General features: G+C 37.9%; 1 protein-coding gene across 1 annotated transcript in view; it reads right to left on the bottom strand.

Moving 5' to 3' along the window:
• Positions 1-19,289, bottom strand: part of LOC124401200 (LARGE xylosyl- and glucuronyltransferase 1) — a 71,293-nt gene that overhangs the window by 12,907 nt on the left and 39,097 nt on the right. Inside the window, exons 7-10 of the mRNA XM_046873277.1 lie at positions 14,602-14,706; positions 11,215-11,327; positions 7,179-7,304; positions 6,258-6,413 (exon numbers count right to left, since the gene is read on the bottom strand). Of these exons, the coding sequence (XP_046729233.1) occupies positions 6,258-6,413; positions 7,179-7,304; positions 11,215-11,327; positions 14,602-14,706 (500 nt within the window). The remainder of the gene's footprint in view (positions 1-6,257; positions 6,414-7,178; positions 7,305-11,214; positions 11,328-14,601; positions 14,707-19,289) is intronic.

Here is a 19,289-nt window from a genome sequence, read left to right as displayed (position 1 = left end):
ACAATGAATAAATGAATGAATAACAATGTTATACAATCAGCAACGACAATAGAACAATTACATTTGAATGCCTTCTGATTGGAACGTTGAGAGTTCAATCACAGCAACGCCAAGTTTACACTCCTGGGTCTTTGAGCAAGGCCCTGAACTCACAACTGCTCAGTTAAATAAATAAGATAATTGTAATTGTGTCAGTCTGTGTAAAGGCATCTGCCAAATGCCATTATTGGTCCATGCAGTTACACATGCTTTTATTGGATTTCAGCACCGTAGTTTACCTGCACCATTGTTTTTTACAATTCCGAACAACTGATGTGTCAATATGTTTCGTTTTCTTTTACGAGCAGAAACAAAGCACCACTCGCTGACTGCTTGTTGGTCAGAAAGCTCAGAATCATGTTCACATTTCTGTTACAGAGGCACCCTATGAAATGCACGTCCCATCTTCCTTTCCCTTATCCTATGAGCTTTCAGCTGATGATGTCACTAACACGTCTGTAGTAACTGTTCTGAAATAGACAAGCAGATGCAAACAGTGAAATTGATACTAAAGCAGACTGATACAAACAGTGGAACATCCCAGTGCTATTATACTGAAGCACTGCTGAAATGCCTCACACCCAATCAAATTAGTGAGCTGGAACTAACTGTTGCATAATATCTAATGAATCCAGTGTTTCACTGTCAGTGATGTTACACAGTGTGTGGTGTGTATTCCTCTATAAAGATCAAACCCCAAAAGAGCTCCAAACCTTTCAGCACAAAAATAAGTAAAAAAACAAACAAAAAAAAAAAAACACAGACGATCAAAGTGCTATCTGAATTCATTCACAATTAACAATATATCCTACCCTTCATTATTATCTAAATAACACACACACACACACACACACATACACACACACACACACACACACACACACACACACACACACACACACACACACACACACACACAAACTTACTGAGCTGCATGATTCTCCATCAGGGATGGTAATGTTCACCGAATCGCATTGGTGCTTCGGCATAAAAGTTAACAACGTGATGCTTTGTTTTAAAAAGTGTCCATCAAGCACATTCTCTCAGCATCACTGCTGCAACGTGAATATGACGTATCACAACACTACGGAGACCGAGGCGTGTCCTGGGAGTCACATAGAATACAGATTAACATGGCAGAGGTAGAGCTGTGTCTTCCTGGAGACGGAACAGGAAATAAAAATCTGGTTTTATTCAAACTTTCTTTTTTTTTTGCACTACAGAGGCCTGTTTGTGAAAGTGCCATGTGCTAGAAATCAGAAGGCACTGATGATAAGCTTTTATTGTCATTTTAATTATATATATTGCTGATGCAGTACACAGTGGAATGAGACAACATAGAACCCTCATGCTACATAAAGTTACACAACATAGAGCTACATCTGTACCTGATTGAATCGTATTGCATTATTAATTTTTTTCCATTGCATTGTATTGCATTGAATTGCATTGTGTAGAATCAAATCGAAATCGGATCGCACTGCATCGTAATAAGCGTGAATCGCATCACATTACATTAATAGCTGCTTCATATGTATCTTTAACGTATTGTATTGTTGACGGTGCATCGAGATGCGAATTCGCATCAACCTCGGTTATGGAGAGGCACATCCCTATTCTTCATGAGTCCAAGTTGAGATTAAAAGATGGCAAATGTGCCAAATCTACATGGTTTCATTTTTAGGTTTGGCAGCCAGTAAATAAACCCAGCAATGCAAATCAGGTCTCGGACACTGAAATCTAACTAGAGTCTTATCATGGAAGGACATGGAAGCGTAGGTATATTCCTGGGTCCTGATTACACTTAATCAGCAAATTGCAATTTATTATTTCTTACGAATATTTTTTTAAGGTTTATAATGACCATGTGAGTGACTATTATTTGCTAAAAACAGACAATAATGAACAAAATATATTCTATCCATGAGGAAATCCCAGCCAGATGGTGGATTAAGCCAATGCCATGCCAGATGGCTGATTCTGTCATGTTAAATCAGGTTAGTTAAAATTTGTGATAAGTGCCATGCTCAATAAGGAAAACTGTAACTCTGTGTGGGAGTGTAAATCCACACTGTAACTCTGATGAGCAGTGGGACATCCCAACACTTTTTACTGGTCATAATGCCAGAGAATAAAAATGTGCTTCAGGCTATGCCTAATTCAATAATGTATGTAAATATTGATTGTATTAGAATAGATTTCATTGTCTTTTTAACCACCTAGACTGAATCCCCTTCAAATAAAAAAAGTATATTCAGCCTTATTTGCTTATTCTGAAATGCCGGAGTGATGTTCGAATCAGCCCTGGATTGTGCGACAACATGAAGCTGCGGGTTTGACGTGAAATTTGCAAGATTTTGTACCGTCACTTCCCCTGGCAGGCATATTGTTAGCTCCAATGTTGATTTGATCTTCTCAAAACAGCGATTAGAACGCTCAGTGTTATAGATTTTACCAAGTACTCTGTCTGTATATTAATTAATATAAAGCCCATAATGCGCTGAACTAATTTAACGGTAAAGCAGGGGGAATTCGACTGTTCGCACTGTGAGCTGCCATGTAGATCATTCTGTCATCTCAAAAAGAGCTGGTAGTTGAAAAGGCAACCCAGAGTTGAGAGGACTTTATTGTTATTTTTTTATATTTAAGTAAATGTACTTCATTACTGTACTTAAATTTTTTTTTTACACTTTGGACGCAGTTTTGACATGTTCACTAAGGGTGTACTCACTTTTATTGGCAGTTATGTAGACAATAATAGCTGTATGTTGAGTTATTTTCAGAGGACTGTAAATCTGTACTGCTTTACAAACTGCACACTGACTAATCTAAAATGTATCCAAGTTTAATTTCTATAGTATTGTCTCTTAAGAACATAATAAACTGGATGCTGAAATGTGAGGGGTCCACTCACACACACACGGTGTATTATGTATTTATATATATATATACACACACACACATGCAACCCAAGATACTTTGCAATAAAGATAATTCTCCAAAAAATACAAGTGTAATGATTCTATGGAACAAAGAGCATGAAATGTTACAGATACCTGACAGTTAATTTACTTTTTTTTTTTTTTTTTTTTAAGAAATCACGAGGCCAAGCCTGACTGCCATGAACGCCCTTTGCTCCCATTACATGAGTAAATGCTGCACCTTATAGAGGATTAATGCTGCAACGTAATCTGTATCATACTCCTGTGACGCTTCCATACACACTCGAAACATGTCTTACAAATGGTATCTCATTATAAAGAGCACCTGCTGTTTTTGCTATAAGGGAAGAGAATGACCCAGAATGTGCACCGCACACAGTCATATGAAAGACCCATCTGTGTTCCTCACCCACAGAGGCATCTGTCATCTCACGACGCAGAGAGCGAGGGAGGAACACAGACGACACAGAGAAAGAACAAAAGACACAAAGAGGGAAAGTCACTCTATCATCTCACCTCTCACTGTATTCTATTAATTTTTTTACTCGTTATATCCGATCGGTCGACTTAAACACATGACCTCAGTGTACAGGAGTGGAGTCTTGAGGATAGATAACTTACTCATCCTGGCTGCTTTCTCATGAACGGAAAAGCGGAATGGTGTGGATAACGCCTTTATTCCTAGTGGTGACTCTCATGAGAACTGAATCTCAAAATCAAAAATTTGATTTTCCTTTTTCTGTTGTTCATCCTGCACATTGCTGCCAAACTGTAATGTATCATTTTCCTAAGGTTTCTTATCTTTTTATTGATTTTACTAATTGTATGATTATTTTTCATGGTTGTCAAAATCTTCCTTAGTTATCGATAAATATTTTATAATTAAATATATAAAATATAATAAATTATTTTAGGTTCGGCATGGAAAGAGGTACATGGTACAGTAAAAAGTACTGTATTATATTATAATTTTATAGTACTATATATAATTTTAATTCAATTTTAATTTTATATATATATATACACACACACATGCAACCCAAGATACTTTGCAATAAAGATAATTCTCCAAAAATACAAGTGTAATGATTCTATGGAACAAAGAGCATGAAATGTTACAGATACCTGACAGTTAATTTACTTTTTTTTTTTTTTTTTTAAGAAATCACGAGGCCAAGCCTGACTGCCATGAACGCCTTTGCTCCCATTACATGAGTAAATGCTGCACCTTATAGAGGATTAATGCTGCAACGTAATCTGTATCATACTCCTGTGACGCTTCCATACACACTCGAAACATGTCTTACAAATGGTATCTCATTATAAAGAGCACCTGCTGTTTTTGCTATAAGGGAAGAGAATGACCCAGAATGTGCACCGCACACAGTCATATGAAAGACCCATCTGTGTTCCTCACCCACAGAGGCATCTGTCATCTCACGACGCAGAGAGCGAGGGAGGAACACAGACGACACAGAGAAAGAACAAAAGACACAAAGAGGGAAAGTCACTCTATCATCTCACCTCTCACTGTATTCTATTAATTTTTTTTTTACTCGTTATATCCGATCGGTCGACTTAAACACATGACCTCAGTGTACAGGAGTGGAGTCTTGAGGATAGATAACTTACTCATCCTGGCTGCTTTCTCATGAACGGAAAAGCGGAATGGTGTGGATAACGCCTTTATTCCTAGTGGTGACTCTCATGAGAACTGAATCTCAAAATCAAAAATTTGATTTTCCTTTTTCTGTTGTTCATCCTGCACATTGCTGCCAAACTGTAATGTATCATTTTCCTAAGGTTTCTTATCTTTTTATTGATTTTACTAATTGTATGATTATTTTTCATGGTTGTCAAAATCTTCCTTAGTTATCGATAAATATTTTATAATTAAATATATAAAATATAATAAATTATTTTAGGTTCGGCATGGAAAGAGGTACATGGTACAGTAAAAAAGTACTGTATTATATTATAATTTTATAGTACTATATATAATTTTAATTCAATTTTAATTTTATATATATATATATATATATATATATATATATATATATATATATATATATATATATATATATATATATATATATATAAAATTACTATTAACTAGAGGTCGACTGAATAATCGGCCAAAATCCATATCGATAACGACCATACCTTCCAGTCCACTGATATTAAGAGAGCTAACCCTAAAGGCGAATCACTGATGCCCCGTGCTGTTTGTTTTTACACGTGAGACTGTGTGCTTAACGGAGAGTGTGATAATATATATATATATATATATATATATATATATATATATATATATATATATATATATATATATATATATATATATATATATATATGATTCAGTTCTGTTTTTTTTTTTAATAAAGTACTATTTTAGAGTGTTTTGGAGTGTGGTTTTTTTATCCAGTATCCATTTTAAAAACATAATAAATCGGTTTATTAATTGGTTATTGCCAAGTAAATTCCAACCTAGCTATAGGTATTGGTAAAATCGGTCAAACTGAATCTGTTTTTCAAATTCTCATAACGTCCCCTTGCTCATTCATTTAACCAGCCAATGAGGTGGTAGTAGTACACATACAGGCACACATTTTTGCCAATACAGTTTAAGAGCATCAGTTAATGTTCACATCATACATCAGAATGGGGAAAAATTTCAGCTTAGTTACTCTGAACATGACATGGTTGTTGTTGCCAGACTCATGTATTCCAGTAACTGCTGATCTCCTGCAGCAGGGATTGTCATACACAATAGTCTCTCGAGATTGTGGCATTCAGTCAGTGGTTGCTCTGTTGGTGGGAATGTTGCTGATGAGAGAGACCAGAATCCGGACTGGTTTTAGCTGATAGGATTTGGTCGCTCAAATCAACAATTTTTACAACCAAGGTCAGTGGAAAAGCAAAACAGACTACACTGCAAACCTTGAGCTGGATGGGCTACAAAAGCAGACGACCTTAATGAGTGGTACTGCTGTCAACTAAGAACAAGAATCTGAAAGCGGTTGGCACTGGAACTAAAAAGATTAAACTAAAAAAAAACAAAAAAAACCCATCACCTGGTCGTTTTCCAATCTTTAACTGTCGAGTTTCAGTGAGCCTGTGCCCAATCTGTCCTCAGATTCCAGTTCTTGGCTGATAGGAGTAAAAGCCGATGTGGTCTTCTGCTGTTGTAGCTCATTTACCTCAGAGATTTGTTTTAGTCTTGTGTATCCTGTGCATTTTTACACTCCTGATCTTGCCAATTCTGTTTTTACCTACGTTCTCACTGTTGTGGTCAGTTTCACTTGGACAGCCGAAGAGCTCCCGCCTCAGCAGGTTGCCATCATACTCCAGGAAGGTCAGATAAAGATTCCTGAAAAACTCCACATGCTTGTTCTTCACCCGCAGCTTTTTAGGCGAATTCCAGTGGATCACCTGGACAAATTCACAATAAAAGTATTTCAGAAACATTTTTAACGTCCCACTTGATTTTTTCTTCTGCTCTGTACTGCTTTTACAGCGACTACAATTTCTTTATTACACTGACATTGCTGTACATATAGACATTATTTTCTTCTATTTTCTCCTGACTTTAGCTAACAGTTTGGGAACATAAAGGGCAACACATTCTTCCGCTGAGACACCCAATACTTGCCAAAACATCTTTTCAAATGTCAACACAAGTTACAGGAGAAATGAAATGGCCTTGTTCTGTATACACAAGCTTTCACACTTGCAAGTGCCCAGTGTGAGTGTGAGTACCAAGAGGGAAAGGAAGACCAGACATCCCCCTTTATCGACTGTGCATGTGCTTATACTACTGCAGCAGATTAATTTGGTCGTCAGATACAAAGTGTGCTGTTGCCCTATTAACGAGTCGTAAGGAGCCAATCATTGTTATGTGGGAAATGAAAAGGTGAGTTTAAGAGCCACAGGGCAGCAGCAGCAGCTAACAGAAGGTACCAGGCAGCCACTACTGCAATGATACTCACACACACACACACACATAGACCACACACATGTACTACGACAGCAGATGGTCACAGTCAGCAGGAGAAGAATCGTGTATAGACCAGCACAGACTCTTCTTCGCTGCCCTCCCTTATCAGCTTGACGTCAGCTTTCTTTTTTTTTTTAGTATACATATGTACTAGGTCTACGATCTCTCTGTTTTCAGTCTCGCCTTCTCTTCTCACTCACCTTGAGGTCGGACACATCTCTGTAGCACTTCTCGGATCGTGTGTGATCAGACAGCTGGACGTTCCAGAAACAGGGCAGCTGGTGCACCAGGAAGGGGTTCTGTTTGATCACAGCGTTAAAGATGTCCTGCAAAGCACAAGACCTACATCACACATTCCATTACATCAGATAGAGTCCTTACAGCTCTCATGCGTCCTACTCACAATGCATACAAACAGCAATTTGACAGGATTAGCTGCCCCATGAACATGTATGGAAAGTATTATATTTGTACATTTTAATCCATGTTGCCCTGACAAGGAGGTAAAAATGACTGCAGTTATGTTCAAAACTAAACAGTAATCTGCTTAAACAATTACAACTTTTTCAATACATCAACATGCAGAAATCATAATAAAGAGATTTTCAGGCACATTTCGGCCTCATGCCTCAGTATCAGACTGAAAAAGCAGTAACATGATGGGCCCTCAGTCCAGAAATCAAACCCATCAATACCACTGGCAGCTGAATACCAAACTGTTTCACTAATAAAAGGGCGTGAGCTTAATGCTGTTTTTTTAATCCAGGACTGTATGCACTAGAGTGGTTATAAGCTAGAGATGACATTGTTACAGAAAAAAATGGTGCAAATAAAAAGTATCAGTGATTATATTACTGAATGCTGGCTGAAACACATGCTGAAAGGATCAGAGATGCCCAAACCAGGACCAGTGGGTGAGGTCATTCATTCATTATTTCATTAGAGGTCACTGAATAGCTGTTATTCTGTTACTATTATTCTGTTTTGCACCTCTCGATTGATGCTCTTGCACAACTTTGTTCATGTTTACAAATAAACTCTTGTTTATACCGTAATTTCCGGACTATAAAGTGCACCCATATATAAGCCGCAGCCACTGAATTTTACAAATATTTTTATTTTTAACATAAATAAGCCGCACCTGTCTATAAGCCGCAGTGTCTACACTAATGTACTTTACACAGGCTTTAACGAAAGACATTACTTTCACAACTATTTCTCTCGGGAGTTTATCTTTTGGCATCGTCGTGCGTTTAAAAATCAGTTTTTTCTCCCGATGCCGTGCAGCTCAGAACACAGGTGAGGTGCGTTTTTTCGTTTCCGTTCAGAAATTTAATTGGTCTGATGTTATGGGGTTCAGTTTTTTGGCTTGAAGTTTGTTAAACTGGGAAAACCCCCCAAAAAATCCATAAATTATCCGCTTCGTTGTTTAAGCCGCTGGGCTCAAAACGTGGGAAAAAAAGTAGCAGCTTATAGTCCGAAAAATACGGTAGTTCTCTTTTGCACATTGTACTGTATAACGTATACAGGTTACTGGTTGGCACTATTATGTGTTTTGTGGATCTGTCCCACACTGTCTTGTATCATGTGGTGGTCTTTTGTCTTGCACTATTTACACCAGGTTACACACGATGCACTTTATGTGGCGAAGACAACTTACTTTAGTCCTTAGCTCTGTGTTGTGTTATGTAGCTCTGTGTTGTGTTATGTAGCTCTATGTTGTGTTATTTAGAATGTAGTTTCTGGAGAAACGATGTCATATTTTACTATGTACTGCGTCAGCTTTATATGATTGAAATGACAATCAAAGCTTCTTGACTTGGGCACTAAACTCTATTGTACAATAAATTGGATTGTTACTCATTGTACTATAAGTTTTACTGAACTAGAACTTTGAAAATAAAACTGCATTAGTTACACAGATTACAGAGTCATGTTTCTATTTCTTTCATTCTTTTCAAATATTTTGAAATATACTTTTTTTTATACAAATACTTTTCAAATATTTCTCTATCCCAGCGGTGCTGTTTCATGTTTGGGAAGTGGTAGCGTAGTGGTTAAGGCATTAGACTTTTAATCCAAATGTTCACGAGTTCAAATCCCACTCACACCAAGCGGTCACTCCTGGGCCCCTAAACAGGGCCTGTGACCACAGAGTTGCTCAGTTGTATGATAAATGTAAGTTACCCTGAATAAGAGCACCTGCCAAATTTTATAAATGTAAATGCAATTGTAAATAAATGAAAAGAACTATTATTTTTGGCTCTTCAAAGAAAAAAAGCTTGTGCATCTCTGCTGTAAAGACACCGAAGTACCAACTATGTTCAAATTAATTTGAGTGGTTGACATGCCACATATGCGTGAGATTGATGATATGGTGAGGTTTCTGGTGAGAGATGTTTAACATTTCAGTGCTTCGTAATGGTCAGTAAGGTTTCCGCCATGGGTAAGCCTTAAGGACAGAAGAGCTCATCCAGCACTCCAGTTTCTGAGTCACATGACAAGCTGAAAAAATAAATAAATAAATATATAAGAGAAGCTGGTGAAAGAACAAGTGTTTGAACCTGCTAGAATCAAAGTGATAATAGAAACTAAACTAAAGCTTATTCATGGATGGTCCAACACCATAAAATTGTAATGTTTTTATTAAAAAGTGTGAAGAAAATATTGCTGACAAATCACCTTTGTATAACTGCAACAGCAAACTTATTCTATGATGCATTTTTCTGGAAGAAATTCTAATCAGATCATCATAAAAAAACATCAGATTCTACCGAACGCTATAATGAACAACCAAGAAGCCACTTCTTTGAATGCACACAATCTTGTCTGGACCGCAAGCGTCCTGCGAGAGATCGAGGAGATAACAAGGCAGGGCGAATAGCAGTGATGCAGGTAACAACTAAATTAGACCATTCAGGGGGTACAATAAATTCAGTTCTGAAACTGGACTGTGTTTGAATTTCGTCTTTGCTTGCAGAAATATGAACGTATAGAGGATTACGCAGAGAGGCAATACTAGAGACTGTGGTGGCAGAATCATCATAAAAAGGCATCAGTGAACGAAGAGGAATGGCATAAGACGAGATAAAGAGGAAGGCAAGAGAGAAAAATCAATCTCTGAAGGACATGGACAGTTTATCTCTCTCCAGGTCCTTTAGCCACTCATGTTCTTAAAAGCCCTCACCGAGGTGCTTAAAGATGGCATTTCAGACAGAAGGGGAGGAGAGAGAGAGAAAGAGAGAGAGAGAGAGAAAGGGAAGAGGCAAGAAGCTTTGAGAAAGAGAAGAAAGATCTAACCCTTAGCATGGATGAGAACGAAAAAAAAAACCCTTAAGCCAGAGGATTGATTCTGCAGGAGAGGATCGAGGCATACAGATACTTTAACGCTATCTAGTTAACTGTTTGAAGTGTTGCATACTTGAAAGAAAATTTAGAACGACGATACTGTGAATCAGACATCCTGCACACAGTGCTGCTGATGCTGAACATGCAGGAGGTCAAAAAACACTCGGTCTGCAGATGAAAAAAGGAAAGGTGATGTGTAGAGAAAGCTCCACAATTTTCTTTTATGTTGAAGTGAAGATCATATCAGTCATCAGATCTTTGTCCTTGAAACTTTAATGATCGTCTTTAGACTGAAGACTCTCACTGCAGAAAACCTACACCTGAGACTTATTCATTAACGTTACATAATAATCTCCTCGCAAAAACCACCATATCAACAATTTTAGGTTTATTATCCATTTAATATTCAGTGTAGATTGTCTTAGTCTTAGTGATGCATCAGAAGTGCATTAAAATCACCATCGATCATAAATATCATAATATAACCCTCATTTGAATTAACAAAGCATGTTTTACAGCAAATGAATAGTGTTTCAAGGTGTTTTTGGATCTTTTTGTACTATCATCATCATCATCATCTTTGTCAGAGAAATACCTTGTGGTGCTTTGACATGTATTGACATGTAATGAGGTGATATGAGCCTTTAAACTGCTTTCTAGGCCACAGATTTGACTCCAGTCACAGTGGGGTAAAGATGGAACTCACCGGACATACACACTTCCAACCAAAAAAAAAAAAAGTGGATTTTTGTGTGTCAGTGAATCAAATCATCATTTTGTTGCAATTGAAACTCACACACCAAACACTAGAGGGCTCAAAAATCTACAACTGCTCCTTTAAATATGAAACAGCAGTCTAGAATAACACGGTATTGTATGTATGGGTACCTGATCTGCTAGTGATGTAGATAGCATGCTCATCAGTTCTCTTTCTGCTGTCAGTCTCCACATCTGCTCCCATTTGAGCTTCCTCAAACGATCTAGCAGCAGGAGAATCACACCTGTAACACACACACACACACACACACACACACACACACACACACACACACACACACACACACAAGTGCATTGACAAGGCTGTGTACATTGCCACGATTATCCACAAATGATGCCCTTTCAATAATTATGACCTTGATACTGCCATCAACCCATAAAGCCGAGCACTAATGTGCCATCAGTCAGCTGCCAGACACATGCTTAGAGTAAAGAAAGCCACATTAGGAGGCCCTCATCATGCACTGATGAGCGTCTGATTACTTTAAGCAGAATGGATGTGGTGCTGAACACGGTGTGACAGTCGAGTGAATAATGCGACGGAAGAGTAATGAGGGTTATGGTATTCGTCGGGAGTGGCAGCGATCTCGCTGGATCGAATGAATCACCGAATCATTTCATGGTTAACCAACTGCAAGTGCACAGGAGACACCGGTACAGCATCGTAGCGAAATATTCTAGACCAATGTTCGAGATGCTTTAGAGAGTGATGTTTACTCTTAATTGAATCATTTTTTGAGTGAAAAAAATGTCTACCTTGTATAGATTGATTTTAATGAGGCATTGTGTGTTTGTGGTGCTAGTTTGTTGGATGATGAAGCATTTTCTTGTTAGATGTTAGCATTTTACTAAAGTCGCATGCAGGAGGACGCTGGAACTCTAAAAATGGCATCTTGATAAGCCTAACCAAAAGATTAGGAGACATAAATGCAGTGCAAACACTGGGCTCTAAAGAGTACAAGTGCAGCTACACTATATGGACAAAAGTATTGAGACACCTGACTTTTCTAGCCATATGTGGTTCTTTCCTGAGCTGTTACCACAAGATTGGGGACACACAATTGTATAAGATGTTTTTGTGGTAGCATTCAATTTCTTTCTTTCACCTGAGACCCAAACCTGTTCCGTGCACAAAACCAGCTCCATGAAGATATGGTTTACATGGGTTGGAGTGGAAGATCTTAAGTGGCCTGCTATAGAACTCTGACCATAAACTTTAGGATGAATTGGAATCTACCCCCAGGCCTCCTCACCTCATCTACATCAGTACCTGACTTTACTAACAGCCTTAAGGCTGAATGAGCAGAAATCCCTGCAAGCACAATCCCAAATCTAGTGGAACATCTTCCCAGAAAGTTATTATACCAGCAAACGGGGACTAAATGTGGAATGGGATGTTGAAAAAGCACATAGGAATCTTATAATCAGTTTCAAACTTTTGCCCATATAGTGTTAATGAGTTCAGAGACTTGACTCTTAATTATTGGTTTATGCTATGATAAGCATTGTGGTGTTCACAGGGGTTAACATGAAATATATATATATTTTTTTACTGCTGGACAGATTAAAGGTATAAAATTAAACTGGAACCATAATCAGCAGGTAGATGAATGGCATTGTGAGTAAAGTACAAAACCATCAACCAAATTACTAAAAATAAAAAAACAACAGGTAAATTAGAAAGTTTTAATTAAAAAAAGGGGGATCAAATGAATCGTGGATAAGTTGAAAGTATAAAGATGAATATGCAAGTTCAGGGTTTTCTTTGAGGACTTGCAAAGTATCTCTTTGTGGAAATGATCTAAGAACTTATCTACATTTCTTACATCTCTCTATATGAAAACACAACAACTTCGGAAGATGCGTTTAAAAAAAAAACCTGGCACAATTGTCAAAAACACTTAAGAGTTCCGTTAGCGTCCTCCCTCAGGAAAAGAGCTTCATCCTAACGCTTTACACTTAACTGACTTTTATACCACCTGCTTAGGAGCTGCAAAACAATTACTAAAGGAAAGCTGCAGACAACACGACTACTAAACTCAACATCTTTAATATATCCTTCCCCGAATCCTGCTGCTGCAGAAACCTCGCAACACAGTGTTGAAACGTTTGTAATCTATGGTTTATATCTATAAACCTCCAAAGATTTGTTCCGCTTGTCTTTGGTACCAAAAACAATATAAAGTGAATGGAATGCTCTACAGCCCCAATAGCAGCAATGTTGAAGCCTGTTTGGTTTTGCAGAGGAAAAGGACTTGGGGGAAAACGTAACGGAAGCAAAGAAACCTATTCCAAAGATCGAATCTAATCTAATTCTTTAGGCACTCGATCAAGCAGACTTTTCATCATGCTCCTTTAGCAGAGTGCATCGAGGGAATTTCTTTCACGTAGTTCGCCAAGCAAATTTCCCATGTTTTTACCTTAAACGCATTAGAAAACACGTGGAGCGGCGCGACGCAGCACGAAATCGATTCCTGCCACAAAGGAACGACATGTTGAAACATTGTAAAGTAATTATTTTAAAATACAGGTAAAATCTAGAGGCGTAAAAATATTGCATACCGAACAATACATTCACCAGACTTCATAAGAGGTTGGCTAGTTTTCATAGTATTGCAATAAAAATCCAAAATGTATCAATCATTTTTTTTCTTTTATCTCGAACAAGGACAAAATACAAAGGTTTAAAAAAAAAGAAATAAGAAATGGGTTTTTAATCTGCAAAATATTTGCCAAGTTTATTGTTGTAGATATGAGACTTTACTCACGAGAACAGGGGTCACCAACCTTTTGAAACTGAGAGCTACTTCTTGGGTAACGATTAATGTGAAGGGCTCAATTTACCTTTAATTATATGTTATTATTAATAATTAATGATATTCATCTATATCTAGTCATCTACATTTTAGTATTGTCATTTTCAAATTCACACCAATGCAAGTGTGATTTAAAAAAAAAAAAAAAAGCAACAAAAAAAATTAGATGCAGCTCACTGGTAAGTGGCACTATAGAGAAATATTTTTAGAAAAGGCCCGCGGGCGATTCATTTGGTCCTTGCGGGCACCATGTTGGTGACCCCTGCGCTAGAAGAACACGCCGGATTCAGAAGCACGTCCAGGGCTACCGAGAGCAGCATGACTCAAACAGCACAAGCTAAAAAAGCCTTCTGTTCTAGAAACACCACTTAAGAGTCAAATCAATTAAAGCTTGCCCAGAAAACATACATTTAATTATGCATACGCAGTTTGTTACATTCCAATATACAGATTTTGATTCATCATGTGCTGGTAAGCGTTTGAACGGAGCACACAAGCACCACGCAAAACATAAATCTAAAACTATGCAAACACTATATACAAACTGTGTGTCATTGTTACGTTTTAACTGCTGCTCTTCTATAATGTTTGGAAATAGAAATCTATTACAAATTTCAATCTAATGGAAATTAAATATGGCAAAATACTGCTACACCTGTACTGGAATAGCAGCCTGACTAACCGGTGTTGAAGCCTCGACCTAGAGCAGGCCATGGCCGATGGTTCTTCCACAAGTTCCCCAAATACCAGTCACTCTGATTCTCCACCAGCCCAAGCACTTGCTGACCTGAAAGAGAAAGAGAGAGAGAGAGAGAGAGAGAGAGAGAGAGAGAGAGAGAGAGAGAGACAGACAGACAGACAAAATCGTAATAATTACTGGCAGTCAGTCTTACTTTGTCTTTATTAATCTTGTTGTGCTTAACCCAAAGCCTTCACCTTCATGACGCCCTTATCTGTTTCGCCAAATGAAATAAAAAGGCTGCTCTCATTTGCATAAATCGAGCTTCTCAAAAATGTTCGGGGCTGCACAATTAAAGAAATAATAGTTGCAATTGAATGTGTACTCTAAAAGTTTCCAACTGCAAGGTTAAGAGCTTGGTCAGACAAAAATACCGACCAAGCGGAAGGTTCAGATAATTCCACTTAATGCGGGTCTGTAACCATAACACTGTACTGAGTTAAGGGTTTGTTAAACTAAATAATATAATGCAAAAATATCCTCCATAGTGCTTCCTAACTAAACTTATTCTTTGGGTTTGAATCTACTAAGAGACACATTGGCACAGGAGTCCATGAAACAGCAAGAGAATGGCAGTGAATGAAGTGAAGCCTAGACTTTAAAAAGTACAAAATGCAAATCACTCAAAAGCAATTTAAAAATGATTTCCCACGCTGTTTCATTGACTGTTCTACTATCAAAATATTCATACTGCATTAAAATTGTATGTTTGCATCTTTAGATGATAATGTTCAGGTTTCTAACAGAAAGGATGTGGTTCAAACAAATGTTTGCTGTTTACAATCAAATTTTAAAAGAAGTCAATGCTGAAGACTGGGCAATGGTTCAGGCTCGTACAGATGGTGCAATCTCGTTTTATATAGATTTATGAGGAAGAACACGTCCTGAAGTCCTTTCATCATCTGTGCAAGAATTTACAATGAAAAATTTATACGGATTGAAATGTGAAGCGCTTCGCTTGAACAGCTGATGAAGGACTACGGGAGAAAACGAGGCTAATTATTTCAACTTATTTACAAAAATGCAATGTGTTGGAAAATAGACACTTTGCTGCTGATCAGAAAGGATGGAGAGGTGAAGCAATAAAATGTAAGGGTGACTGATTACAGTACAGATAACACAGACGGTGACTTAGCAGGAAATGAGGCAAAGTGAGCATATTTGCACTTAGGAGCATAACTATGGAAAGTAATAATGCAGGAGTGAACATGTGCATGTGCGTGTGTGTGTGTGTGTGTGTGTGTGTGTGTGTGTGTGTGTGTGTGTTTCCTTTAGACAGAGATGACAAAAGTACACAAATCATTCACTGAAGTAGAAGTACAGATACTGATGTTTTAAAAGACTCTGGTAAAAGTTGAAGTTCTTTCTACACTTTTTCACTCAAGTAAAGTAGTTTGGCTCTGACATGTTCTTGAATAAAAAAGTAGCCATTACCGGTTTTAATGTCACACTGGTAACTGAACCTTACATCATATTAATATATTGGTATAAAATCATTTCAAATGTTGTTATCTAATGAATGTATCCAGGCTGAACAACCACCATATAGAACGGAAAAGATGATGATGATGATCAGGTGATCAGGAATGTTTCTGTTCTCAGTCATGTTTACATCACTGACTCCCTCTGTCTCATCTACGTAAAGCATATTTCTTGTTGCCTTCTGCCGTGCTTTTTGTTATCTTCATAGGCCAGCCTACGTCTGTGATCTGTGATAGCCAGGAAATGACATACCAATAGTAAGCCATTAAAAGCCATGCAATGACAAAAAACTAGGTTGATGGGCTGAAAACGGCCTGAAAAAACAACAACAGGAAAGGCACCACATGAGGACACACTGGCACTCGATTATATCTGTTGGGATTTTCCAGTTAAATTCCTGCATATTTTTGGTTCCTTCCTTAATACGAGGGGCGTTTAAGTCAAACTGGGACTTCTAAAATAAAAGAACTAATTCCAAGGAGTGGAAACTGCATTTCTTTTTCGTCATACTCTCCTGTTACATTTATACGCCTATCCCAGCATTTAACTAACGCCTGGAAAGATTCAGCTTAGAAAGATTTGTCTGTACGCCTAAACCGTGTTTTGACGGCCTGCTTCACTTCGTCATCAGTGCAGAAATGCTGATCTCTGAGGAAATCTTTTCTTTCAGACTTCAACTTTTCTGTGCTGGTTAAAAGCAGAAAGCTGTCTTGGAATCCAGTGTGAACTAACTTTTCGAAAATGCACATTTTTGTGAATGATCGTGTTCACTCTTCCCACAGAAAAATTCGTCCCTTGTGCAATTTCAAGACAGGTTATGTGCCGATTATCCAGAATCAGGGACGACTGCTGTGGGCTGGGATATATACATACTACTGCGTGTAGCACCGTCACACTAGCATCCATTTTATCCCTGTACAATTAAAAGTCCAGGTTTGACTTAAACGTCCGTCATAGATCAGTAACCATTTTTTTCACTGACATGAAACAGAAACTATTATAAACTCGATATTATATATATAGATATATTCTGGGTGAGGGCACATGTAAAAAAATTAAATAAATTAATTAAAAATTAAAAACAAGCAACATTTTTCCAGTGAGCTGCAGTTTTGTGGGTGAAAACTAGAATAACCACATACACGGTGACCAAAAAAACAATGGGATGGGCTAGAACAACAGAAGATCACATCGGGTTTCGATTCTGTCCATCCATAGACAGAGTCTGAGGCTACAATGAGCACAGACTTATTAAATATGGACAGATTGGAAAAATATCACCTGTATGATGAATCTCTATTTGTGCTGCAATTAAATCAGCATTAACACAAAGAATCTGTGGGGTGCAATGACAAGTGTCAAAACAAACAGAAACTGTCTCTCTAAATGTAATACCTATATATTATTCTTGATAGTTATTGAGATTACAATCTTTTGAACATCACAGGGTCGTGTAAATTATTGGGCAAAAAAATGCTATCTGAGATTTTCCTCTAATGAATAAATTGAAATAAGAAGGAAAACATGTCATCCCTTCTACCTGTCCAGTTTTACTCTCTTGAAGCAACAGATGGCTGTGGGATCATTAAGATTTAAACTCAAGAGCCTTCTATGATAAGGTGAAGGTTTTTCTGTTTCACTAGTCAGGAACTTGTTCGTCAGTGAATCGAACATCCTGAAACTGCTAAACAGTTTACCGTTCAATTTAACAATCCGGAGCTCAGGGAGGATTTGACTTTGATGTTCTATCTGATGCATGTTGCTTTAATTCCTCAGATATACATCAAGTATGTAAGCACTGGCACTCGTGGATGTGCAAGCGAAGTCAAGTATCACACAGAAACCCGGCTTTACCAACCTGCTACAGTAATCTGTTGAAGCAAACTTGTGAGAAATGGTATATTAATACTAACAACTATCCAGAAATTCAATTAAAAAGTTTTCTTGTTTGTATCTGACATAAACCTTGGTGATTCAGTGAAAAATGTAAACACCAGGGCTCTCCTACTGCAAATAAACATCAACAACAAGTGACTAGGGAGTGTGCAGTGTCTCCATATCTTTCCTAGTCAAACCTAAGCAGAGGCAATTACTTGCTGACAGAACCGCCCCAAAAGAGATAAAATATATCCTGGATTAGAGGGAAGTTTCGATTCTAGGTTATTAATCCCTGACGCTTTCCACTGTTTACCCTGCATCTTAGCCTTGTGAATGATCTGTTGTGTTATAGGAATTGCTCTGGGCAATCCTCAGCCTCTGTCAGAGCCTCCCTCTCCTCCTGCAGACATAAATACGCTCTTATATTATTGATCTGCTCGACAGAGACGCATGTGTGTCCTGAAGTGCTAAAAACTTCAGGAGAAGTTTGGAGGATCTCAGTGGAGAATCCCAGCTGCTTTACATCTCACTTTTCATATTTTACACACACATACACACACACACACACACAATACGTATACGTATGTACGAGCACGTATTTTGAACTTATACGTCTGAGAAAGTGCACTTCTAATGGTAAGGCATTAAGCTCACTGCTGGAGGCCAATACTACAAATGAATCTATAAAAAAAGGGGGGAAAAAAGGGTTTCTAAGCAACCCAAGATGTATACAATGCATGCTACCTAGTACATTCAAATCTGAATATGCTTTATACATACTTCATATATAAAACACCTTCTTACCTATTAGTCTAGAAATTCAAAGGAAAATACAGTGTCCTGACCAGCTGTTTTATACCATGCGGGACGGAATCTGCACAACCTCCGACCCCAGTGTATTTTAAGAACAGCAGAAAAGATCATCAGGGTATCGATAGACCATCAAGGTCAATTAGAACAACTACTGCATCTGCAAAGCCACAAGTATTGCTGACATCCCCTTTCACACATCCCCTAAACTCTTCATTTATAATATCCAGAAGAAGGTACAGGATCATCCCTATCAACAGGCAGTCAGATTACTCCACACCCTGCTGCTTCCCAATACTCACCTGGACTAATGAAACTCTTAACCCAGTACTACTAAATACCACTACGCAACGCACTTTACAAATCCACATCAGACCCTTAATGGAACACAAATATGTATTGTGCTGCTACACTATTAACATCAACATTTTACAGACCATGCTCTATGCATTTAATGTTCT

The sequence above is a fragment of the Silurus meridionalis genome, chromosome 18 (assembly GCF_014805685.1).
Source record: "Silurus meridionalis isolate SWU-2019-XX chromosome 18, ASM1480568v1, whole genome shotgun sequence".
Taxonomy (NCBI): Eukaryota; Metazoa; Chordata; class Actinopteri; order Siluriformes; family Siluridae; genus Silurus; species Silurus meridionalis.
This window is presented reverse-complemented; position numbering and strand designations above follow the sequence as displayed.